The sequence below is a fragment of the Lethenteron reissneri genome, chromosome 67, assembly GCF_015708825.2.
Source record: "Lethenteron reissneri isolate LAM-NWPU_2019-01 chromosome 67, ASM1570882v1, whole genome shotgun sequence".
Classification (NCBI taxonomy): domain Eukaryota; kingdom Metazoa; phylum Chordata; class Hyperoartia; order Petromyzontiformes; family Petromyzontidae; genus Lethenteron; species Lethenteron reissneri.
The window spans coordinates 4,093,772-4,120,326 of record NC_083845.1 but is presented as its reverse complement, the minus strand read 5'-3'; the positions used below and the strand labels follow the sequence as shown (position 1 = coordinate 4,120,326).

The 26,555-nt window shown below is 54.5% G+C and overlaps 2 protein-coding genes across 6 annotated transcripts; one reads left to right on the top strand and one right to left on the bottom strand.

The window, feature by feature from the left end:
* Positions 1-293: 293 nt before the first annotated feature.
* Positions 294-14,823, bottom strand: NTMT1 (N-terminal Xaa-Pro-Lys N-methyltransferase 1). Of its 5 annotated transcripts, none has more exons than XM_061578652.1 (5): positions 14,742-14,823; positions 4,527-5,286; positions 2,404-2,674; positions 2,103-2,203; positions 294-752 (listed from the first exon to the last, which is right to left on the bottom strand). In XM_061578652.1, exons 2-5 carry the CDS (start codon positions 4,686-4,688, stop codon positions 597-599), a joined length of 690 nt encoding a protein of 229 aa, XP_061434636.1. In that variant the 5' UTR covers positions 4,689-5,286; positions 14,742-14,823; the 3' UTR covers positions 294-596. The 5 variants fall into 5 exon arrangements, with proteins under 5 accessions (XP_061434636.1, XP_061434638.1, XP_061434637.1 ...); XM_061578654.1 differs by having other exon boundaries at positions 14,730-14,807; XM_061578653.1 differs by lacking the exon at positions 14,742-14,823 and adding an exon at positions 6,190-6,287.
* A 202-nt stretch (positions 14,824-15,025) lies between these two features.
* On the top strand, positions 15,026-21,559 carry DNLZ (DNL-type zinc finger). Its single transcript, XM_061578844.1, has 6 exons — positions 15,026-15,092; positions 16,553-16,572; positions 18,418-18,636; positions 19,047-19,203; positions 20,194-20,333; positions 20,765-21,559. Exons 3-6 carry the CDS (start codon positions 18,482-18,484, stop codon positions 21,102-21,104), a joined length of 792 nt encoding a protein of 263 aa, XP_061434828.1. The 5' UTR covers positions 15,026-15,092; positions 16,553-16,572; positions 18,418-18,481; the 3' UTR covers positions 21,105-21,559.
* The last annotated feature ends 4,996 nt before the right edge of the window (positions 21,560-26,555 follow it).

Genomic DNA, 26,555 nt, shown 5'->3' with positions numbered 1-26,555 from the left:
CTTGTAAGAGTGACGGCTGTGTGAAGGCCGCTCGCCAATCAGTTCCTGGCTGCCAGGGTGCGAGGAGGAACCCCCCCGAATCGGGGGCTCCGTGGGGCGATCCACCCCCCCATCCCCCCCAACCCCCCCCCCCTCGCCACCACCAGAGTCGCGCCCGCAAATCGACCGTGCATTTTTGACGGCAACGTGCACGTTCTGAATAGTTTTATTGTCGTGTGTTGTCGCGAACCCCGTGGGCACATCGTGCGACGCGTCCCGATCGTTATCGGCGTCGCCGCGGCAAACCTCCCCCCCCCCCCCCCCCAAACGGGCTTGGCTATGACGGGTCGCGAGTCCCCCCGGGTCTCCGTCCCCCACAACACCGGACGATCGACCCCCTGCCCATCCGCAAGCACGGCGGCGGTGGTCGCCAGAACTCTGGCGAGAGACGGTCCGGCGCGAGCACAAAGTAGAAGCGTCGCCCGACGTCCCCCGCTGAGCGAACACCCTTCTCACGAAGCTGCGTCAACGAACCGAACGCCGTGGTTGGTGGTGGCGGCGGTGGTGGCGGCGGTGGTGGCGGTGGGTCCCTGCGGGCAACCCCCTCCCATGCACCGCTACTGCATCGCCAGAGTCCACACGGTGTAGATCTCCTTGGGGAAGTTGTCCTGGGGCTCCTGGGCGACCACCCGCAGGCCGCTGCGCTCCACCAGGGCGCGCACCAGCGACAGCTCGCGGCACACGCTGCTGTCCGCCTCGTCCAGCACCACGCCCTGCGGGGAAACACGCCACCGTCACGGCACAGCGTCACCATCACGGCACAGCGTCACCGTCACGGCACCGTCACGGCACAGCGTCACCGTCACGGCCGTGGCGCCAGTCCAAAAGCAAGAGAGAACCTCTGCCGATGACCTCCCAGTTCACTCCCTCGTGTTTACTCACCTCAACTCCTGCAAACGCCCTTCTACCCCCTCAGCCGTCCCGCCGACGACTTCACTCCTCGCCAACAACCTTCCCCACAATTCCGGCCCCCCCATGCCCCCCAACTCTGCCAGGGCGCCCTGCCTCCCACCGCCGCCGTCTGTGGACATTTCTCACTTCTGTAAATCCCTCCCGAGGTCGTGCCCCCCTCCCCTCCCCCCGTCTGACCTCGCTCCTGTCGTCTCTCGCTGCCCTTGGCCCCGTCCCGTACCCCGCGTCTCCGCCGTTCCCCCGCCGTGCCTCCCTCACCCCCCGCGCAGCCAGCCGGGGCCTCTCGCGAGCAGAGATGGGGCCGGGGTCGTTTCAGGGCCAAGGTGGCGGGGTTTGTTAGTGGCGATGGGGCCGAGTCGTTAGGGACGAGGGGCCGTGTGGGCCCTTGGGGCAGTGAGGGCCCTTGGGGCAGTGTTGGCCCTTGGGGCAGTGTTGGCCCTTGGGGCAGTGTTGGCCCTTGGGGCAGTGTTGGCCTTTGGGGCAGTGTTGACCGAGGGGCCGTGTGGGCCCTTGGGGCAGTGTTGGCCCTTGGGGCAGTGTTGGCCCTTGGGGCAGTGTTGGCCCTTGGGGCAGTGTTGGCCCTTGGGGCAGTGTTGGCCCTTGGGGCAGTGTTGGCCCTTGGGGCAGTGTTGGCCGAGGGGCCGTGTGGGCCCTTGGGGCAGTGTTGGCCGAGGGGCCGTGTGGGCCCTTGGGGCAGTGTTGGCCCTTGGGGCAGTGTTGGCCCTTGGGGCAGTGTTGGCCGAGGGGCAGTGTTGGCCCTTGGGGCAGTGTTGGCCCTTGGGGCAGTGTTGGCCCTTGGGGCAGTGTTGGCCGAGGGGCCGTGTGGGCCCTTGGGGCAGTGTTGGCCGAGGGGCCGTGTGGGCCCTTGGGGCAGTGTTGGCCGAGGGGCCGTGTGGGCCCTTGGGGCAGTGTTGGCCCTTGGGGCAGTGTTGGCCCTTGGGGCAGTGTTGGCCCTTGAGGCAGTGTTGGCCCTTGGGGCAGTGTTGGCCCTTGGGGCAGTGTTGGCCGAGGGGCCGTGTGGGCCCTTGGGGCAGTGTTGGCCGAGGGGCCGTGTGGGCCCTTGGGGCAGTGTTGGCCGAGGGGCAGTGTTGGCCGAGGGGCCGTGTGGGCCCTTGGGGCAGTGTTGGCCCTGGGGGCAGTGCGGGCCGTGCCTGCGACGCCATGTTGTCCTTGATGCACACGACCCCACCGGGCCGCAGGGCGCCGCGACACCGCGCCAGGAAGCCCACCAGGTGCTCGTCTGTCAGGTGACCTGCGTCCACCACACGGTAGGGTCAACCACAACAAGGTAGGGTCAACAACAACACGGCCACACGGTAGTTCAACCACAATGCAGCCACTCGGTAGGGCAACCACAACACGGTCACGCGGTAGGTCAACCACAACACAGTCACACGGTAGGTCAACCACAACACGGCCACTCAGTAAGTCAACCACAACACGGTCACTCACCGATCACCCACTGGATCCACACCACATCGTAGGTCTCGTTGCCGAAGGAGAAGTCCTGCAGGCCGCAGCAGTAGAAGTTGCCGACGCGCGACGACGCCTCGGGACCCAGGTGGGCCTTGGCGCGCTCCAGGAATCCCGGCGTCACGTCCACCAGGTCCACGCAACGGAACAGCGGCAGCAGCAGCCGCTTGGTGATGCGGCCGATGCCGGCGCCGCAGTCCAGCGCACGGCCCCTGCCGGTCTTGCCCGAGCCCCCACCACCCTCCCCCTTCTGTGGGGGTGGGGTACGGGCGGACGTACGGTCACGCACGGATGGACACAGTTACAGAGATATGCACGGACACACAATGGACACGCACGGACATGCACGGACGGACACGCACGGATGGACACAGTTACAGAGACATGCACGGACACACACGTACGGACACACACGTACGGACGGACACGTACGGACGTACACGTACGGACGGACGTACAATCACGCACCGACATAGTTACAGAGACACGCACGGACACACACGGACGGACACGGACACGCACGGATGGACACAGTTACAGAGACATGCACGGACACACACGGACACACACAGACGGACACAGACAGACACGGACACAGTTACAGAGACACACACGGACACACACGGACGGACACACACGGACACAGTTACAGAGACACACACGGACACACACGGACGGATACGGACACACACGGACACAGTTACAGAGACACGCACGGACACACGGACGGACACGTATGGACGGACACACACAGGCACGTACGGACACAGTGACAGAGTGACTCTGAGCCACTCGCAGAGCAGGTGCCCCCCCAACGGACAATACTGCTCCCTCAAAGGACAAAGATCCTCCGCACTCACCCCCCCACCCAGATGTTTGGTTCGTTGACATCTTACCGCGGTGGCGGGACGTTGACGACCTCACCTCGTGTACAGGAGGTCGTCGGGTGGTTGTGGTGGTGGTGGATGATAACAACGCATTTATGTTTTACACGATCTAACCCAAAAACTAAACCCATGTTATCGTACACTAGCCCCGTAGCCCGTCCATGGACGAGCGTATTGCAGTTCATCCTGAAATATTCAACATAAAATAATGACCCGCTCATGATTATTAATGAGGGGGTGGGAGCGGGGTCCACGTGAGTGATGTCATCAGCTCATTATTATTGATGAGGGGGGGGGAGCTCCATGTGGAGTGACGTAACCCGCTAATGATTATTAATGAGGAGGTGGGTGGCCAGCACCACGCCCGGCCGCCTTTGTCTCCCCTAGTGGCGATGTTTACTACACACCGCACCGGGTACTCTATTCAGGCTGAGTAGAGTTAGGGAAGGCCTAGGACCGGTGCAGATTATAATCGTCACCGGTGGTGTTGGCTGTGAGCGGGGAATCGAACTCTGGTCGTCGGGTTCATAGCGCAGCCCGCTAACCACTACACTACCGCTCCCCACACGGGTACTCACAGGTACTCACTCATCACACACACACAGGTACACTCACTCATCACACACACAGGTACTCACTCATCACACACACACAGGTACACTCACTCATCACACACACAGGTACTCAGACACAGGTACACACACACACAAGTACACACACACAGGTACTCACACACACAGGTACTCACACACACAGGTACACACACACAGGTACTCACACACAGGTACTCACACACAGGTACTCATACACACACAGGTACTCATACACACACAGGTACTCACACACAGGTACATACACACACAGGTACACACACACAGGTATTCACTCATCACACACACAGGTACCCACACACACACACAGGTACTCATACACACACACACAGGTACACACACACACAGGTACACACACACAAGTACTCACTCATCACACACACAGGTACACACACAGTCACACACAGGTACTCACACACAGGTACACACAGATACTCACTCATCACACAAACACAAGTATATACACACAGGTACACACACACACAGTCACACACAGGTACTCACACACAGGTACACACAGGTACTCACTCAACACAAAGATCCCCCATATAGCCTTAACAGACTGTAGGGGCAAGTGCTGTTAGCGAGCACAAGGGGTGCTCACGTCGAGGAAGCGCAGCAGGAACTTGCGCGAGGCGGCGATGTCGATGCTGGAGATGTGGCCGTAGCCGCCCAGCATGCCGTCCACGGTGGGCGACGTCTGCCGCCAGTACTCCTCCGCCCGGCTGTAGAACTCGGGCTCGTCGTCAATCACCTCGCTCGTCATCGCCGCCTCCTCCGCCTCCTCCTCCTCGTTGTCGCCCTGCCTCCTCGACTGGACGCCTCCTCTACGAACCTCCTCCTCGCTCCCGGAACCTCCTCACTCCCAACACCTTCTCAATGGCACCTCCTCAACGGCACCTCCTCACTCCCAACACCTCTTCACCGACACCTCCTCACTCCCGACACCTCTTCACCGACACCTCCTCACTCCCAACACCTCTTCACCGGCACCTCCTCACTCCCGACACCTCCTCAACGGCACCTCCTCACTCCCGATACCTCTTCACCGTCCCCTCCTCACTCCCGACACCTCCTCAACGGCACCTCCTCACTCCCGATACCTCTTCACCGTCCCCTCCTCACTCCCGACACCTCCTCGACGGCACCTCCTCACTCCCGACACCTCTTCACCGACACCTCCTCAACGGCACCTCCTCACCGGCACCTCCTCACTCCCAACACCTCCTCACTCCCGCCACCTCCTCGCGATGGCTCTCCCCACGAGGTCTTCTGCAACAGTCCTCCACCAGGACGTTGCCGCTTTTGCTCCTCCTGATCCTGCTCCTCCTCACGCCTGCGTGTGGACCGGACTCGACCAGAGCCTGTGGGAAACGCAGACGATGCACGCGTGAGACTGTGTGAATATGACTGTGTGACTGTGTGAGTGAGACTGAACGACTGTGTCCGTGTGACTGTGTGCGTGTGTGACTGTACAACTGTGTGGCTGTGTGTCTGTGTGACTGTGTGACTGAGTGACTGTGTGACTGTGTGACTGCGACTGTGTGACTGAGTGACTGTGTGAATGTGACTCTGTGAGTATGTGAATGTGTGAGTGTGTGAATGTGTGAGTGTGTGAATGTGTGAGTGTGTGAATGTGTGAGTGTGTGCGTGCGACTGTGTGACTGTGTGTGTGCGACTGTGTGACTGTGTGTGTGTGACTGTGTGACTGAGTGACTGTGTGAGTGTGTGACTGTGTGACTGAGTGACTGAGTGTGTGACTGAGTGACTGTGTGTGACTGTGTGACTGTGTGAGTGTGTGACTGTGTGACTGTGTGACTGAGTGACTGAGTGACTGAGTGACTGTGTGCATGCGACTGTGAGACTGTGTGACTGTGTGTGTGTGACTGTGTGCGTGTGAGAATGTGTGTAACTGTGTACGTCTGTGTGTGTTACCACGTGTCCGTGTGTGTCAACGCGTGTCCCTGTGTGTCAACGCGTGTCCCTGTGTGTCACTGCGTGTGTCTACGCGCGTTCCTCCGTGTCCGCGCGTATCCCTGTGCGCATCACCGCATGTCCCTGCGCGTGTCTGTATATCAACGTGTGTCTGTGTGTGTCACCGTGTGTCTGTGTGTGTCACTGTGTGTCTGTGTGTGTCACCGTGTGTCTGTGTGTGTCACCGCATGTCCCTGCGCGTGTCACCGCGTGTCTGTATATCAACGTGTGTCTGTGTGTGTCACCGTGTGTCTATGTGTGTGTCACCGCGTGTGTGTCACCGCGTGTGTCACCGTGTGTCCAGCGAGCACGTGCGTGCCTATGAGCGAGCGCGCGCGCGCGAGACCGGGCGAGCAGCGCAATGCCAGCGCCGTTGTGCCGCTATTCTAACTTTAGCTGGGGCGGTGGAGCACGGCCGCCGGCACGGCTATAAAAGGCAGGCACACACAGCCAGAGACCGCCCCATGGCGAGGCTGACGGGGGGGGGACGGGGGCCATGGCAGCCTCCGGCCAGCAGCGGAGAGAGCACGGCGGCAGCCGTCGCCACCTACCCACCGCGTGGGATAACGAGGAGCGGCGAGACAAGCGACGGCTTTGCGCTGTCCGGTAACAACAACAACAACGCACGGAGAGGTGTCAGGATGTTTGAACGTCTTCGGATGTTGGAACATCTTAACACCAAACGGACACACACCTATCACGAGGCATGGAGGCTGCATTTACCGCACATCACCTCTTTACAACTGGAGCGCTCCTCCTTCCGCTATTAGGAAGCCACGGCAGCCACGCACCTTTTAAGTCAACTCGACGATGGACAAACTCATTTCTTTAGGACCGCTCTTTGCGTTGTTTTAATTTTGTTGTCCTTCCCCAGGCACTTCCGATCAGCGCCGCTGACTGCGTACGGTGGTGAGATAGTTAAAAGATCACTTATTAGGTATAGCCCTGTGAGCCATTCGGCTCTTGAATCGGGTGCAACCGCAACAAACAAAAACATGAACAAGAAAACATCTAAAAGTGACTATGTGCAAACAGAAAATCCAAGAAAAGACAGCAAAATATTGCAGAAAAAATCACCGTACACCAACCCTGTGCAAATATCCCAGTGGAAATAGAAGTTCAATGTACATACGCCGCGCCTGTGGTAGCAAACGCACGGACAAATACGCTTTGATCAAAATGTACGCATCGTCCTTGACACCGATTGGACTGCGCCAGAGACGGCCTCATTCATCGCCCGTCTCGCCACTGGCGTTAGACCAGAGAGAGATCCACCGTCAAAAGTTACATGCAGAGCCAGAGCGGTCACGGGGAACTGCATGGAGGTCACGGGGCACTGCATGGAGGTCGCTGTATGGAGGTCACTGTTCATTGGGGAACAAAATAAAACCATGTAGGCTGACGCCAATGTAAACATTATTTAAAACTAAACTATTTCTCCATTAAGCAGTTTTTTTGGGTTAGATCGCGTAAATATATAAATGTGTCGTTAAACCTGCCACCACCCGACACAGCCAACTAGTAAGGGTTGTCACGTAAACAGAACGTGGCCAATTCGTCACTATTACAGCACTAGTTTATAGTGTAGTGTATAGTGTAGTGTATAGTGTAGTGTATAGTATTGTAGTGTATAGTGTAGTGTATAGTGTAGTGTATAGTGTAGTGTATAGTGTAGTGTATAGTGTAGTGTATAGTGTAGTGTATAGTGTAGTGTATAGTGTAGTGTAAAGTATTGTAGTGTATAGTAGTGTAGTGTATAGTAGTGTAGTGTATAGTGTAGTGTATAGTGTAGTGTATAGTAGTAGTGTATAGTAGTGTATAGTGTAGTGTATAGTAGTGTAGTGTATAGTGTAGTGTATAGTGTAGTGTATAGTAGTGTATAGTGTAGTGTGTAGTGTATAGTAGTGTAGTGTATAGTAATGTATAGTGTAGTGTATAGTGGAGTGTATAGTGTAGTGTATAGTAGTGTATAGTGTACAGTGTATAGTAGTGTATAGTGTAGTGTATAGTAGTGTAGTGTATAGTAGTGTAGTGTATAGTAGTGTATAGTGTAGTGTATAGTGTAGTGTATAGTAGTGTATAGTGTAGTGTATAGTGTAGTATACTAGTACAGCAACACCGGTGTGTTGGAGAGCCAAGCCACAACATTGACAATCTGAGTACGACGTTTCACCAGTAATTACAACGAGCTTCATCAGGCGACAGTCACATTTATATATTGATGATGCGATCTAAACCAAAAAAAAACCTGTATTATGGATGATATTGGTCACGAAAACCTACATGTTAAACTAAACTATTTTACCAGGCAAGGCACACCGAGCAATGTAGCTCTCTTTCAAAGGCTACCTGCCCATGAATGACAGCTCACCGAAGTGGCTGATCTTTCATCACGAATTCATAGCGGCCAAATGCTCTGAACGCGTGACGTTGATTCTAAATGTGGAGGGGAAAACCGGAGGACCTTGAGAAAAATCCACGCGGCCACGGGGAGAGAGAGAGAGACGCAAACTCCAAATACACAATAACTAGCTTCACTACCCGGCTTCGCCCGGGACTTGGATTCACGACGCCCGGCCGCCTTTGTGTCCCCAGTGGCGATGTTCACACACCACACCAGTTACTCGTTTGAGGCTGAGTTGACCTTGGGGAGGCTCAGGACCGGTTCAAATAATCGTCACCGGTGGTGGCCATGAGCGGGAATCGAACTCGGGTGGCCGGGTTCGTAGCCCAGCGCGCTAACCACCACACTACCGCTCCTCCCACACATACACGCGCTTGCTGCAGACACACACAACTTTCAGGGTGCAGTAAATGACTGAAATAATAAAGCAGCAATGCTGCGTGAAGAACGCCTGAGACCTGCAACACATTTGTATGGCACTTTACCCACGGAGGGTTGGGGGTGACATCTGCAGGCACACTCTGTTACGCTTCCGCACACGGGTCACATGACAGATGTGACATCACAGCTCACTTGCCGTGCAAAATATATGCATTATTGCGCCCCCCCCCCCAAAAAAAAATACAAAAGTAATTTTTTTACAAATTTTGCATGGTGCACAGTCTGGAAAGTACCCCCATGGCAAATTTCAAGTTTGTTGTATGTCGGGAAGTACGCAAAGCATTTTCAACAGACAGACATAATCACAAATTTCCCTTTTATATATATAGATATAGGTTTGTTTTTGGGTTAGATCACGTAAATATAATCGTGTTGCTAATCCACCACCACCCGACAGAGCCAATTAGTAAAGTTTGTCACGTAAATAAAACGCGCCAATTAGTTGCTACTTCTAGCACAGCACTGTGTCGGCGGAGAGTAAATCCACAACACTTACCATTTGAGTACGACATTTCGCTGGCGATTACAACTGGCTTCATGTTTCCTTTCGTACAAACCTCGCTAACTTTCTGTGTCGGATGGAGGCGGGTTCAACGCCACATTTACATCCACGCGATCGAACCCGAAAAAAATTAGCCCGTAAAAACAAAGTTTTTCACTATAAATCCTTTATATGCGTGGCGGCTAGAGTCCTCTCGTCCTCTGGCTTGAGATGGCTGCCACCTATGGGTCAGATGATTGCCTGCCACCATTAAGCAATTGGTAATTAAATATAAAAAATGTTTTCCTAATAAGTGTAAAATTTAGGAAAAAAATTTTCACGAACATTAATTAGTCACGCACAACGAGTCTGTGTGCAAAATGTCAGCTCGATTGGATCACGGGAAGTGGGTTAAAAAACGACCGAAAGATTTGCACGGTCGTAAGCGCGCAAGCAAGCAAGTGAACTTAATATAAAGGATTTAAAAAGTCCAAACACACAAGCGTCACACGCCAGGAGATGTACCCCCCCGAATCAAGCCCAACCCCAAATCCAACCCCAAAATGTACGACTCGAGAAAACAGGAAAGCTCCTTAAGATGAAGTGGGCCTCGTGAGTGGGATTCCACAGCCTGAGGCCCCCTCCCCACGTGAGAAACAGAGCCGGTTCACCAATCGTCATCGTCGTCCGTGTGGTGGCTAGGAGATGTTAACGACCTCACCTGGCGTGCAGGAGGTCGTGGGCACGATCCCGACCTAGACTCCGATTGTATACAGGTAGTCCCAGAGTTACGATGGTCCGACTTACGATATTTCGATCTTACGATGGCGATACGACAAAATTGTAAAATATAAAAAATTTCGCGCGGCAGGCAAACGCGGCAGCGTATGAGGTACGATACTGTACGTTCAATGCATGTATGATACGTAGCTTTAGCGATTTCATTTTAGGGTTACCACGATACCATACGTTCAATGCATGTTAAAAGTTTTCATGGCAGATAGGATAGTTTCCTGAAATAAACGTTCTATTCAATTGCAGTTCATATAGGTAGGCTAAGAATTTACCTTGTTTTTTTACTTTCCATTTTACTGTGCAATACAGTATTGTAATTAATAAATACATACGACTCAGCCTCAAATGAGTATCTGGTGCGATGTGTAAACATCGCCACTGGGGAGACAAAAGCGGTCGGGCGTGGTGCTGGCCACCCACCCCCTCGTGTGCCCTGCCGGCCTTCATAGGAGTTTGCTAACAGCACTTGCTCCAACAGTCTGCTAAGGCTATACAGGGGATCTTTGTATGTATGTTGAACTTTTTTCACACCGTACGTAGCCAACCGTACTAATCGGAGGTGCGGGGTAAGGACACCAAACTAAACACAAAAAACAGTTCTAAAGAAATGAGTTTTCTATCTGGATGATGAATTAAAAGTGTGTAGCCCCAGTGGCTTTCTCATATCGTAAGGAAGAGCGTTCCAGACGGCCGCAGAAGCGCACTTGAAAGCACGTGATATGCAGCCAAAAGCCGCCGCTGCTGCTGCGAGGATGAGCGGAGTGTCCGCGTGATGATGGTTTATGCTCCTTGACGAAATCAGCGAGGTGTTGTGGTTCGTTTGAGTCGAGTATCGCATCGTTTGTTGTTGTAAATGTCTGACCCGCCGCCCCCATACCGCTGGACATCAGTTGAAAAGAACTTCAGAGCTCATCGGATTCCTCCTCCTAACCGCGGCACAAGGCCTGGGTTTCGTGTAAACCCCATTGGCTACTGTTGTTGTGTAGTTTGCACGCTCACTCCCTTTTGCTGTTGAAATAATAATTATTAGTGTCCGTCCATCTGCTCGTATGTCGCTGCGTCCGTATCCAAGTGTGTGTATGGCCCGAAGGACACACACGGCATGCGGTGGCATGCCCAGGCCACCGCAAGCACAAGCTGTTTTTGTTTGGCCGGATAGAGGGGGGGCTAAACGCGCACAGCACAGGCTGGAGAAGAGATGGAGTGATGTGGTACAAGCGGACGTGGAGCTGAGTGGACTTGCCAATGACCGGTACCAGCGGTGTCAAGATCGGCCTCTGTGGAGGAGGCTCGTGAAGGACGCTGCTACTGGGCAGTTGGAGGAAGTCGCCCTCCAGCAACAACAGAGGGCAGAGGAGCTACGCTCACAACAACGAGCGGAGAGCTGGGCGGCTAAAACACAGCACTGTAGGGAGCACAGGTGGTGCGTCTGCCAGTCCTCTCAGTCAGTCAACTTGTGGCACCTGGGTCTGTCCTGTGACCTCCTGCCAGCGGGCGTTCGGCACTTCACGTGGCCTCAACGTACAAATAGCCTGGCACAAACGCCGTGATGAATACCCACCACTTAGTAAACACGCACGCAACAGCAGCCTACGTTCACCGCCAATACCACCACGGCTCTTGCGCCAGGCTGGGTGCACTTTGAGGCCGTCACGTGACATGTGGAAAGCTCGCTGTTACTGGCAGGGTTTGACTGCTGGTGCCAGGCTAGGTACAGGAGAAGGTCCCGGGATGGACCCAGGTGCCATGAGTTGAATGTTGTGCCAGGCTAGGTGTAGGAAGCCACGGGACAGACCCAGGTGCCACGGGTTGACTGCTGTGCCAGGCTAGGTGCAGAATGTAGTCACGGAACAGACGCAGGTACCATAGGTTGACTGCTGTGCCGGGCTAGGTGGAGGAAGCCACGGGACAGACCCAGGTGCCACGGGTTGACTGCTGTGCCAGGCTAGGTGCAGGACGTGGTCACGGAACAGACGCAGGTACCATGGGTTGACTGCTGTGCCGGGCTAGGTGGAGGAGGTCACGTGATGGAGCCATGTGTTATGGGTTGACTGAGATGATTGGCAGATGCACCCCCCGTGCTCCCCATTGTGCCAGATGGCACAACTGGCGTGCGTTGTACGAACACACGTGGACGCATGCCGACACGCGAGCCCTCTGCCCGCAGTTTCCACACGATGAGTTACATCTCACTACCCTGTGCCGTCCCGTCCCCTACGCTCCAAGTCTCCACCGTCGCTCTCTCTCGCTCCCCTCCACTGAACCAACTCCACCTGCAGCACACAGAGCAACCATCCTATCGCTACCCCAACCCCTATCGCTACCCCAACCCCTATCGCTACCCCAACCCCTATCGCTACCCCAACCCCTATCACTACCCCTATCACCACCCCAACCTCTATCACTACCCCAACCCCTATCACTACCCCAACCCCTATCACCACCCCAACCCCTATCACTACCACAACCCCTATCACTACCCCAACCCCTATCACCACCCCAACCCCTATCACTACCACAACCCCTATCACTACCCCAACCCCTATCACCACCCCAACCCCTATCACTACCCCTATCACTACCCCCACCCCTATCACTACCCCCACCCCTATCACTACCCCAACCCCTATCACTACCCCAACCCCTATCACTACCCCAACCTCTATCACTACCCCAACCCCTATCACTACCCCAACCCCTATCACTACCCCAACCCCTATCACTACCCCAACCCCTATCACTACCCCAACCCCTATCACCACCCCAACCCCTATCACCACCCCAACCCCTATCACTACCACAACCCCTATCACTACCCCAACCCCTATCACCACCCCAACCCCTATCACTACCACAACCCCTATCACTACCCCAACCCCTATCACTACCCCAACCCCTATCACTACCCCTATCACTACCCCCACCCCTATCACTACCCCAACCCCTATCACTACCCCAACCCCTATTACCACCCCAACCCCTATCACCACCCCAACCCCTATCACTACCCCAACCCCTATCACTACCCTTATCACCACCCCAACCTCTATCACTACCCCAACCCCTATCACCACCCCAACCCCTATCACTACCACAACCCCTATCACTACCCCAACCCCTATCACCACCCCAACCCCTATCACTACCCCTATCACTACCCCCACCCCTATCACTACCCCAACCCCTATCACCACCCCAACCCCTATCACCACCCCAACCCCTATCACCACCCCAACCCCTATCGCTACCCCAACCCCTATCACTACCCCACCCCCTATTACCACCCCAACCCCTATCACCACCCCAACCCCTATCACTACCCCAACCCCTATCACTACCCCAACCCCTATTACCACCCCAACCCCTATCACCACCCCAACCCCTATCGCTACCCCCACCCCTATCACTACCCCAACCCCTATCACTACCCCAGCCCCTATCACTACCCCCACCCCTATCACTACCCCAACCCCTATCACTACCCCAACCCCTATCACTATCCCAACCCCTATCACTACCCCAACCCCTATCACTACCCCAACCCCTATCACTACCCCAACCCCTATCACTACCCCAGCCCCTATCACTACCCCTATGACTACCCCAACCCCTATCACTACCCCAACCTCTATCACTACCCCAGCCCCTATCACTACCCCAACCCCTATCACTACCCCAACCCCTATCACTACCCCAGCCCCTATCACTACCCCTATGACTACCCCAACCCCTATCACTACCCCAACCTCTATCACTACCCCAGTCCCCTATCACTACCCCAACCCCTACAGGGTCGCGCCTGTGACAACAAAGACAGAGATCCCCCATGTAGCCTGTAACAGACTGTAGGGGCAAGTGCTGTTAGCAAGCAGCACCTATGAAGGCCGACACAGCACACGAGGGGGTGGGTGGCCACACAACCACCCACACAACCACACACACAACCACACACACACAACCACACACACAACCACACACACACAACCACACACACAACCACACACACAACCACACACACACAACCACACACACACACAACCACACACACAACCACACACACACACAACCACACACACACACAACCACCCACACAACCACACACACGCACAACCACACACACACACAACCACCCACACAACCACACACTCACAACCACACACTCACAACCACACACACAACCACACACACAACCACACACACACAACCACACACACACAACCACACACACACAACCACACACACACACAACCACCCACACACACACAACCACACACACAACCACACACACGCACAACCACACACACACAACCACACACACACACAACCACCCACACAACCACCCACACAACCACACACACACAACCACACACACACACACAACCACCCACACAACCACACACACACAACCACACACACACACAACCACACACACAACCACCCACACACACGCGCCACTACTCACCCACACAAAGATAAAGACCCCCCATATAGTCTTAACAGACTGTCGGGGCAAGTGCTGTCAGCGAGCACCTATGAAGGCCAGCACCACGCCTTTCTCTCCCCAGTGGCGATGTTTACACACCGCACCAGGTACGCATTTCAGGCTGAGTCGACCTAGGGGAGGCCCAGGACCGGCTTCAGATAATCGTCACAGGTGTTGGCCGTGAGCGGGAATCGAACCCGGGTCGCCAGGTTCATAGCGTAGCACGCACACATCACCGCACCGAGGCTGCTGTTGTTGTTGTTGATCACCCGACGAGGCCGAAGCAGCCGCGTTCGATCCCGAGTCGCCACGCGTGTGGCCAGGGGGGGGGGGGGGGTGCACGGCACGCGGGGCTCCACCACTCGCCCGAGCCCCCACCCCCCACCACCGTCTCGTCCAATCGCAGGCGGCCGTGAACTCGCGCACCGTCACGCCACGCCCACGGACTCGACACCGCAGCCAATGGGCGTCGCCGACACTGGGAAGTGGCCCCGCCCCCCTCGCCCCACGTGTTCGCCCAGCGGGGTTGAGTGCGGGCAGAGAGCGTGGATCGAGACTGGATCCTGGAGCTCTGGGGACTTTGGGATCAGAGGTTCGACCGCTTGAGACAAGAGTGGGAGCAGTGACTGGGGTCGAGACTCGAACCTGGAACTCTGGGACCGGAGGTTTGACCGCTTGAGACAGCGTGAGTGGCAGTGACTGAAGCAGGGAGTCGAACCTGGAACTCTGGGATCAGAGGTTCGACCGCTTGAGACGGCGTAAGTGGCAGTGACTGGGACCGGGACTCGAACCTGGAACTCTGGGATCAGAGGTTCGACCGCTTGAGACGGCGTAAGTGGCAGTGACTGAGGCAGGGACTCGAACCTGGAACTCTGGGATCAGAGGTTCGATCGCTTGAGACGGCGTGAGTGGCAGTGACTGAGGCAGGGAGCCGAACCTGGGACTTTGGGACCGGAGGTTCGACCGCTTGAGACAAGAGTGGGAGCAGTGACTGGGGTCGAGACTCGAACCTGGAACTCTGGGATCAGAGGTTCGACCGCTTGAGACGGCGTAAGTGGCAGTGACTGAGGCAGGGAGTCGAACCTGGGACTTTGGGACCGGAGGTTCGACCGCTTGAGACAAGAGTGGGAGCAGTGACTGGGGTCGAGACTCGAACCTGGAACTCTGGGACCGGAGGTTTGATCGCTTGAGACGGCGTGAGTGGCAGTGACTGGGGTCGAGACTCGAACCTGGAACTCTGGGATCAGAGGTTCGACCGCTTGAGACGGCGTGAGTGGCAGTGACTGGGGTCGAGACTCGAACCTGGAACTCTGGGACCAGAGGTTCGACCGCTTGAGACGGCGTAAGTGGCAGTGACTGAGGCAGGGAGTCGAACCTGGAACTCTGTGACCGGAGGTTCGACCGCTTGAGACAGCGTGAGTGGCAGTGACTGAGGCAGGGACTCGAACCTGGAACTCTGGGACCGGAGGTTCGACCGCTTGAGACAGCGTGAGTGGCAGTGACTGAGGCAGGGAGCCGAACCTGGAACTCTGTGACCGGAGGTTCGACCGCTTGAGACAGCGTGAGTGGCAGTGACTGAGGCAGGGACTCGAACCTGGAACTCTGGGACCGGAGGTTCGACCGCTTGAGACGGCATGAGTGGCAGTGACTGAGGCAGGGAGCCGAACCTGGAACTCTGGGACCGGAGGTTCGACCGCTTGAGACGGCGTGAGTGGCAGTGACTGGGGTCGAGACTCGAACCTGGAACTCTGGGATCAGAGGTTCGATCGCTTGAGACAGCGTGAGTGGCAGTGACTGAGGCCGGGAGCCGAACCTGGAACTCTGGGACCGGAGGTTTGATCGCTTGAGACAAGAGTGGGAGCAGTGACTGGGGTCGAGACTCGAACCTGGAACTCTGGGACCGGAGGTTCGACCGCTTGAGACGGCATGAGTGGCAGTGACTGAGGCCGGGACTCGAACCTGGAACTCTGGGTCCGGAGGTTCGATCGCTTGAGACAAGAGTGGGAGCAGTGACTGGGGTCGATACTCGAACCTGGAACTCTGGGATCAGAGGTTCGATCGCTTGAGACGGCGTGAGTGGCAGTGACTGGGACCGGGACTCGAACCTGGAAATCTGGGACCGGAGGTTTGATCGCTTGAGACAAGAGTGGGAGCAGTGACTGGGACCGGGAATCGAACCTGGAACTCTGGGATCAGAGGTTCGACCGCTTGAGACAAGAGTGGGGGCAGTGTCAGGTGCTCGAACCTGCCACTCCGGGTTCTGGGTCCATTGAAACTGTGGCAGTGTGGACCCTCCACCATCGATTCGCGAATCTTTGGAAAACTACGCAGCGGGTGGATGTGTGTGTGAGAGAGACGAAGCCACCATCGGGGAAATCGAACCTCCAACCCTTGTGTGTGGGTGCTACGCCTGCAAACCTTGGGTCTAGAACTCTGGCAAACCTTGGGTCTAGAACTCTGGCACGCCTGCAAACCTTGGATCTACAACTCTGGCAAACCTTGGGTCTAGAACTCTGCTACACCTGCAAACCTTGGGTCTAGAACTCTGCTACACCTGCAAACATTGTGTCTAGAACTCTGCTACATCTGCAAACCTTGGCACTAGAACTATACTACATCTGCAAATCTTGGGTCTAGAACTCTGCTACACCTGCAAACCTTGGGACTAGAACTCTGGCAAACCTTGGGTCTAGAACTCTGCTACGTATGCAAACCTTGGGTCTAGAACTCTGGCAAACCGTGGGTCTAGAACTTTGCTACGCCTGCAAACCTTGGGACTAGAACTCTGCTACACCTGCAAACCTTGGGACTAGAACTATGCTACACCTGCAAACCTTTGGTCTAGAACTCTGGGACGCCTGCAAAGCTTGGGTCTAGAACTCTCCTACGCCTACAAACCTTGGGACTAAAACTCTGGAAAACCTTGGGTCTAGAACTCTGCTACGACCCTTGAGTGAGTTCGTACTGGTCTCTGACAACCGCGGCTGTGGTGGTGTTTAGTTTAGTTGTTGTTTGTGTGTGTGTTTAGTTTGTTGTACTTCCCCCGCACCTCCGATTAGCACGGTTGGCGACGTACGGTGCGAAAGAAGTCCAACGTATGCCAAGGCCGTAGCCATGGAGTCAACATTGGGGGGGACCAAATCTTCCAGGGGGTCTGGGGGTCCCCCCCCCCCAGGAAAAAAAATCTTAATTTGAAAACTAATTTCCTGCCTAAAATATAAAAAAAATTCACGAACACATGGGATGGACTTTTTATTTGTTTCATTGTATATAATGGCAGAGATTAGGGATTTATAAAGTACAACCATGACCACAATCATATAAACAGAAATACATTTTATAGCAATATATTGGGGGGGACATTTTGAATATATTTTAGTATTGGGGGGGGGGGGATGTGTCCCCCCCTTTTTGGCAGGTGAAGCTTAAAACCCCGGACATTAAGACTCGTACCGCTGGGCTACAGACGACATTTGGGACCAGACAAAACCCCAGGCTGTGGGATGTGGAACCTGGATCGGTTCTGCATAACTGTCAACCCATACGGTTTACCTCGTATTCTTGTACAGGGAAATTGAGTTTTCCATACAGCGTACAGCCGTTTTAAAATACAGGCAACAACAAAAAAATGTGTCTATTTGTGTTTCTCCCTTGTGATAGGACTTTGTAGGATGCACGTTGAGATTTATAAGGGCACGGGGTGACCTATAAGGTCTGAAATGGTCTGTAATAAGATGGGGCACTGATAAGGGGTTGACATCTATGGGTTCCGCCTCCTATAACTTGAACGCCCAGACCCTGACGACGCCTGATTCCTGCGACCTCTAAAACGCGGACAACTGGCACCTAGCGGAGAGAAGCTGCCCTTCGACTTTTGAGATCCAGCCCCCCCCCCGCCCCCCTGCCTCCTTCTCTAGAACCGAGTCTCTCCCTCGCCCGGGCCACGGCCACAGCGGAGTGGAGTGGGGCGGTACGAGAGGCATGCGGGGACTGGCGGTGGTGGCGGCGCGTCTCGCGGCCGGCGTCGGCCGGAAGTTTCGCGCGACCCGGCCCGGACTCGCGACGCCTCTCGGCGTCCGTGGGTCGGAGGGACTCCAAGGGCCGCTGACAGCAGCCCGTCGCGCCCTCGCCTCTTGGTGGGTGCCTCCAACCCGGCGTCCTTCACTCGTGTTCAGAGGCGGAGGGGGGGTGGTGGCGGCACTTTCGCCGATAAGACATCGTCAGTGCGAGCGAGGGGCCGCCACACCATTTGCGGAACTGTTGGGGGGGGGTTTGGACAGCAGTGCAACGACGTCTATGATGATGATGAGTGGTGATGTTCTCACTCTTTGTGTATTGTTACGGGGGGACCGCACGTTCAGGGGCCGCACTAAAGGCCACCAAGGGGACCGCTTCCGTGGAGCGTTCTGTGATGACCGGAGCATCACTTGGAGATGAAGTAGGGGGTCTCAGAGGTAGCTCTGTGATGTCCACTTCCGAGCGGATTCTCCGTCTCGCGACGCCGTGACGGCGTTAATGGCGCCGTCTCCCCCGCCCCGACCCGCAGGCCGACGCTACGGCCCTCGCTTGCCCCGCCTACGCCGGCGGGGCACCAGCGGGCCTGGCGGGGCCTTTGCAGCGGAGCGGACGCGGACCCGGCGGGGGCGGCGACGGCGCTCGGAGCCGTGAAGCAGCCGCACTACCAGCTGGTGTTCACCTGCAAGGTGCCGCACCCCGTGGCGCCTCCCATGCCATTCCCATGCCACCCTCCGTGCCACCCCCCGTACCTCCCCCGTGCCACACCCCGTGCCATCCCCTGTGCCACATCCCCCATGTCATCTTCGTGCCGCCCCCCTTGCCACCCCCGTGCCACCCCCGGTGCCACTCCCATGTCGCCCCCCCCCCCTTGCCACCCCTGTGCCACCCCCACCGTTCCACCGATAACCAGGCATGACTGCATGCGTGCGTGCACGGGGAGCGGTGGCGCAGCGGTTAGCGCGCTGCACTAGGCACCCGGCTGCGACCCCACGCACAGCCACCAGCACCGGCGACGGAATATTTGAACCGGTCCTGGGCCGTCCCTCGGGTCGACTCGGCAGCCGGGGCCGGGCGGTGGCGCTTGCCCGCCCACCCCGTGCCATCGTGGGCCGTGCCGGCATTCACAGGCCTCGCTGCTCGCTATTTTGCTGCTATGAATGTCCCCATGATGATGATGACGAGCCACTTCGTTGAGCTGTCATTTGTGGGCAGGTCGCTTCTGACAAAGAGCCATGTAGCTCAGTGGGCCTTACTTGGTAAAATAAACTAAAATAGTTTCGTTTTAGTTCGTACTCATGTACTTTGCATTTATTTCTCACGACTTGCTTACTTTTTGGGATCAAAAGCATTTAATAATAAAGTAGCAAATTTTCTGACCTACCCTTGCTGGACATCTGTGAAAAAACAAGCGTCATAGCTCATGGGATTCCTCCTCCTCCCCCTCCTCCTCCCTCCTGCATTCTAAAGTAAAGGTTCTTTACTCTTTGGTTTTTTCGGTAAAGTCACGTAGGTAGAAAATAAAATAAATCACGACGTTTCGATTGCAACACAAGCAATCATCATCAGGTGGGAAAACCACGGCAAGATTTTTTTTTCTTTGCTGGATTCCTGCAGTCGCGAAAGCTTCAAATCTAGATTTAGAGGTTATTTCTCTTCTTTTGTCCGTGCGAGCTCAGGTGTGCAGCACCCGCACAGCCAAGCGGATCTCGAAGGTGGCGTACCACAGCGGCGTGGTGATCGTCACCTGCCCAGGCTGCGGGAATCACCACATCATCGCCGACAACCTGCGCTGGTTCTCCGACCTGGAGGGCAAGCGGTACGTACTCCGGGGAGAGACTCAATCGGAGTCTTCGTTTCGAGACCGCATGATCTCGTCAAGGAGCCATAAACCACCATCACCACGCGACACTCCGCTCATCCTCGCAGCAGCAGTAGTGGCGGCGGCTTTTGGAAAACCGTCGAGCAAAGGCAGTGGTGACCGCTGCATCGCGCGGCGCTTTCGGATGCACTTCTGCGGCCGTCTGGAACGCTCTACCCTTCAAGCCACTTGGAGCTTTGGCACTTAAAATCACCTAGATTGAAAACCCATTCCTTTTTAGAACTGCTTTTTGTGTTGAGTCTGTTGACCTTCCCTCGCACCACCGATTGGCACGGTTGGCTACGCACGGTGCGAAAGAAGTTCTGTGAAAAAGAGCTTCATAGCTCATTGGATTTCTCCTCCTGCCTGGCCCCTGGCTGTGCCGGCAGGAACATCGAGGAGATCCTGGCAGCACGCGGGGAGCTCGTTCGCCGCGTGCCCACCGAAGACGCCACCGACTTCGCCGCGGTGCCTGGGGGTGAGGGGGCGGGGCGCGGAGTGGAGCCTGGGATGGAGGAGGCGGGGTCTGAGATGGAGGAGGCGGGGTCCGGAGGGGAGAGCCTGGGGGTCACGGGGCCGAGGGAGTGCGGATCACGGGGGGTCACCACCGGGCACGGTGGATCCGTGGGGGCGGTGGGGCGAGCCGTGGTGCCGGCCTCACCGGGACAAGGTGGGGTGGGGGCCCAGGATCCCGGTGTGCGGGGCCCGGGGAGGGCCGAGGGTGGTTAGATGGGGGAGATGTTTACGCGTCGATTGATTCGATCCCCACGCTTGGGATACGTTGAGGGTTGCCGCCGCTGCCACAGAAGAGGAGTTGGTGGTCAGCACGCGGAAGGGCTTGCGCCGTTTCGATTCCATCTCCCGGCGCGGCGACTGTGAAAAAAAATCACGCGCTGCCAGTTTCTTAAACCTGTCCACCCACCCAGGAGCGTTCGTCGCTACGCCGCAGTCGATCGGCAAAAGTCAGGTTTGGTGGGGTAAAGCGTGGGTACTCCCAAGGCCGGATTAAGGTTATGAGGTGCCCAAGGCGAATAGAAGGGAAGGGTCCTACTGGGTATATTGTGAGTAATTACATGTTGCGGAAAAAAAAAACACGAATTAATCAAATAAAAATTATTTATTTATCTTTGTAAATATTCACGCATTTATTCGACTCGAAATAAATGAATGAAACATCACACGAACACTCAGCGTCCCATCATCCGAGCTTTAGCAGCTGTGGCAAAGTGAAGTGTGAACGACGACGTCGTGGTCATTCAAAGACAGATTTAGGCCGATGTGTGCGCTACAGTCACTCAGGTGACACCGTGGCTCAGCTGACACCGTCGCTCAGCTGTTCCTTCAACGTGGAATGGTAAAATAAAACTTACAACACACGAGAGGGCCTTTTTCGCCTCTGGGTTATTCCGGCCCTGAGGACTGCCACCTTTTCCAAGACGTCTGAACCAGCACGGAAGAGTAGGCCAAGTACCCTCTGCATGGGCCCCCTCTGGAGGTCGCAGGGCTGCGCCTTGACCCCGTTTGTACCGCGTGGGGCAGCGTTCATCTGCGCGCCGGTTGGAGTTTCGAGTTTCGGGACAACGGGTGATCGATCGTTCATCGGCGGAGTTGTCGATGCTCACTGACGATTGATAGTCTGTCGGACCTTTTTTGTGTGCACGTGTCATAAAGCTGCTCACGCCAAGCTGCAAGTCCTCCACCTCTTGTCGTTCTCTGGCCGAACACTCGCGGTGAGACGAGGCAATCTCTGGTGGAGGCCAATCAGTTTCAAAGTCAATGTGTGCATTTCGATTTAAAGCTTTCGTGACTGCAGGGATTCATCTTCTTGGTTCTTTCGGTAAAGTCACGTAGTCACCCAATCAGACACTGTCTTTCCGACAGACCTGTTCTTTACCTGAGGACGGCTGCTTGCGTTGTGGCCGAAACGTCGTGAGAATTATTTTATTATGTTTTATTTTATTATTTATTATTTCCCTTCTACGTGACTTTACCGAAAGAAGCCAAGAAAATGTGTGCATTATTATCAGACTCTTTGGTGTCCTTCGGTAAAGTCACGTGGGTATGAAATAAAATAAATCACGACGTTTCGATGGCAACACAAGTGGTCGTCCTCAGGCGTGAAAAAAATATAATCAAGCAGTGGAACTGCTGAGCTAGCGGACCGCTTGTGTTGCGATCGAAACGTCGTGATTTATCTTATTTTATTTTCTACCTACGTGACTTTACCGAAAGAACCAAAGAGTATGGATTCCTGCAGTCACGAAAGCTTCAAATCAAGATTATTATCAGAGCCATGTTTGTTTGAATTTTTTGCCACAAGTGCGGTTAATGCAGACTTGATTCCTTGCAAACGGTATCTATTTGGCGTTTGAACATCTTGATAACTCCTGCTTTATTGTCGGAAAGAGTAAAAGCCTATTCTTAAGACTCTATTAAACCATTTAAACCGAATAATGTACAAGGCTATTGTCCGTAGCCCTGCTCTGTATTTGGCTGACCTATTACCGTTGGACAATCCTGAACAATCGGCAAAGTGCGTCTTGATCGTCTATTAGTAGTTCATCTGATTTTGCACACGATTTGGGATCGAGAGGATTTAATGGGTTAAATTGCAGTGTTGAGCCTATGGTGCAGTGTTGAGTCTGTTTGCGCAAAGCTGGATTATGGACCAGGCCAATGGGGACAGTGCCCGGGGCCCTCGGACTGCCAGGGAGCCTCCAAGCCTCAGACCGCACACGACGCGTGGCCCAAGACTTACGAAGAAAGTTGGAACGCCAATGGCCTCAGTGCGCACAGCGCAAGCTGGCCACTAGGCCCCTGGGTGCGTATAGCGTGAGCGAACCACTAGGGCCCCCCAGACCTCTCAGCACTTACAATGTGAGGGCCCCCAGACCCCTTGGTGTTTAAAGAGTGAGCTGACCACTTGGGCCCCTGGCAGAGGTCGCAACCGGGTACCCGATACCCGTACCCTACCCGATACCCGGCTACCCGTACCCGGCCGGGTACGGGTAGGCCGTGAGTCACTGGTGAGTAACCGTTTGTCACTCATTTCGGGTAGAGTACGGTAGGGAACGGGTACCCGTACCCGGCTGGGTACGGGTACCCATTTGCGACCCTGGTGCGGCCGGGTACGGGTAAGGAATCAAAACCCGTTTGCGACCTCTGGCCCCCGGGCCCCGCAGCGCTTAAAGCGTGAGCTGACCACATCGAGCGTAACACCTGGGCCGCTTGGTACATCGGGGTTCAGTCCATGTTGGACTAAATCTTCAATTATTGCTAAGGTGTCAGGCACCGGAACATTAGTGAACAGAGAAACCACATCAAAGCTGACGAGAAGATCATCTGGGGACAATGAAATGCCCTTGATTAGAGAGACAAGGTGAGCTGAATTAAGTACTGCTGAGGTAGTCTTGCCAGTGAATGGAAGCAAGGCGGCAGACAGAAAACGGGCTAGCTTGTAGGTAGGTGAGTTGATAGTCGAAACGATGGGCCGAAGTGGTGTGCTTTCTTTATGGCTCTTAGGACGACCATAGAATCTGGGTGGTCAAGCAGCAGGTTTGAGGGAGAGCCGTTTAGCTGGTTCAATTAGAGAGGTCGAACTAGTAATGATATTGTTTTTTGTCGTCAGGCTGTTAGTGGGATTTTGGAGTAGCTACTATCAATAAGGTCCTGGATTTTGTTGTTGTATGTGGTTTATCCATGATGACAGTGGCATTGCCCTTGTCAGCTGAGAGGATGACTATGTGGTTGAATTTTGCTGTCACCCCCAAAGCATATCCCAGTGGATGATATACCGTAATTTCCCAGGTTGATATAGCTCTAAAAGGCTTGGGACACATCCCGACAGATGTTGCTAGAGCTGAAATTGCTACCATACTTAAAAATTCTAAGAAACCCGTTAGTAATATCAGCAAAGACGAACGCTTGGAACTGGAAAAATTGAAAAGGAGGGATGACATAGACGTTCATATTCCAGTTTGTTAACAGCAGCAGGAATGTGGTGGAGTGATTCCTGAGCTTTGAGCCAATTGAGCGCCACACTGGTAAAAGTTTAGCAGACTGTGACTGTTATGGTGGAGGGCCTTGGGTTGGACCTCTCAAACTGTAGAGGTCCGTCATATGACAATGCAATGGGCTACAGGCCCACCTGAAACAAAAAAACCCTCTGATAGTCTGTGCCTTGAGCAGCGCATTCACTTAACTTAGTTGGTGTTAACACCTTGGACGGCAGTAGCCCAGAGGCTGACGAGTTTTTTAACATGTTGCAGTAACTGTACACAATTTGCTCTTCATCCACACACAGATGAGGGAAGTCTTTCGGAAGACCAATGTCAGACTGAAATCGCTGTCCAGTACTCGGAGTTCTCGGGCAGTCAACCAAGGCACTGTGGAGAAATTACACCCACATTAGAGAGGCCTTAGGTGGTATGTGCAATGATGATAATGAGAGAAGAGATACTCGAATTGAGGCCGCTGGACTACGTGCTAAATTGGACACCTTAGAGATGGTGTTCATGGCACGTTTCTGGGACGTCATACTTGACCGGTTCCACGCTACAAGCATGCACCTATAGAAAAGTGACATTGACATCTCTAAAGCAGAACAGCTTTTGTCTTCGTTGTGGGATTTTGTGGTGGGACAGCGAGACCAGTTTGAGGCTTTTGAAAGGGCAGCCTTAAATGACAGGTGTCAGTCATGCGAGCACGATCTTCAGGAAAGAAGAAACCAAAAACATTTGCAGATGAGAGCTCATAGCCAGGTCTGACACTTTAGGAGAGGGAGAAGTTCAAAATAGAAACATTTTATGTGGTCACTGATAAGCTAGTGGCATGCCTTGAACATCGCTTGGACGCTTACAAGCATTTGACCAGTCTCTTTGGAGTTCTGTTTATGTCAGACCAGTTGTCTAACACTGATGTCATAGTGGAAAAGGTAAATGCACTCTCCACTACATATCCATCAGACCTGGACCTGAACTTTGCCAACGAACTCATCCAATTCAAGTCTTTCATGTCTGACTCTGAGGGTGAGGAGTGCCCAACTAAATTGCTTGAGACTTTGCAGGTCACTTCATCTGCAGTCAGCGTTCCCCAATGTTTTCGTGGCACTTTAACTTTCTAACTTTGCCAGTGACAAACTGCCAGGGTGAGCGGACATTTTCCCTTTTAAGCAGAATAAAAAAATGAGCTGCAGAGTAGCTTGTGCCAAACACGACTCAGCTCATTGTCACTTATGGCAATAGTCAGACCTTGTCAGACAGCTACATTTTGACGATCTAGTGGATGTTTTGCGAGGAGGAAGGCAAGAAAAACACCAACATAGGAAAGCGGGGGGCTCCAAAAGACATGTGCCCAGGTGGCCTCATGGGACCATGATCCAGTCCTATGTGTGCGGTGTTGAAACTATGGTGCAGTTGTTTATGGGCAGTGTTGAGTCTATGGTGCAGTGTTGAGTCTATGGTGCAGTGTTGAGTCTATGGTGCAGTGTTGAGTCTATGGTGCAGTGTTGATTCTATGGTGCAGTGTTGAGTCCATTGGCCGTGTAGTCTATAGTGCAGTGTTGAGTCTATGGGCAGTGTTGAGTCTATGGTGCAGTGTTGAGTCTATGGTGCAGTGTTGAGTCCATTGGCCGTGTAGTCTATAGTGCAGTGTTGAGTCTATGGGCAGTGTTGGGTCTATGGTGGAGTGTTGAGTCTATGGGCAGTGTTGAGTCTATGGGCAGTGTTGAGTCTATGGGCAGTGTTGAGTCTATGGTGCAGTGGTTGAGTCTATGGTGCAGTGTTGAGTCTATGGGCAGTGTTGAGTCTATGGTGCAGTGTTGAGTCTATGGTGCAGTGTTGAGTCTATGGTGGAGTGTTGAGTCTATGGGCAGTGTTGAGTCTATGGTGCAGTGTTGAGTCCACTGGCCGTGTAGTCTATAGTGCAGTGTTGAGTCTATGGGCAGTGTTGAGTCTATGGTGCAGTGTTGAGTCTATGGGCAGTGTTGAGTCTATGGTGCAGTGTTGAGTTCTATGGTGCAGTGTTGAGTCTATGGTGCAGTGTTGAGTCTATGGGCAGTGTTGAGTCTATGGTGCAGTGTTGAGTCTAGAAAGCTAACTGATAGTCACCAGCGCTGGGGGTGAGGGGTCTGCAACAGCGGTGGTCTTGACACCGGCTGGTCGTGGCTGCAGCATCCGACCT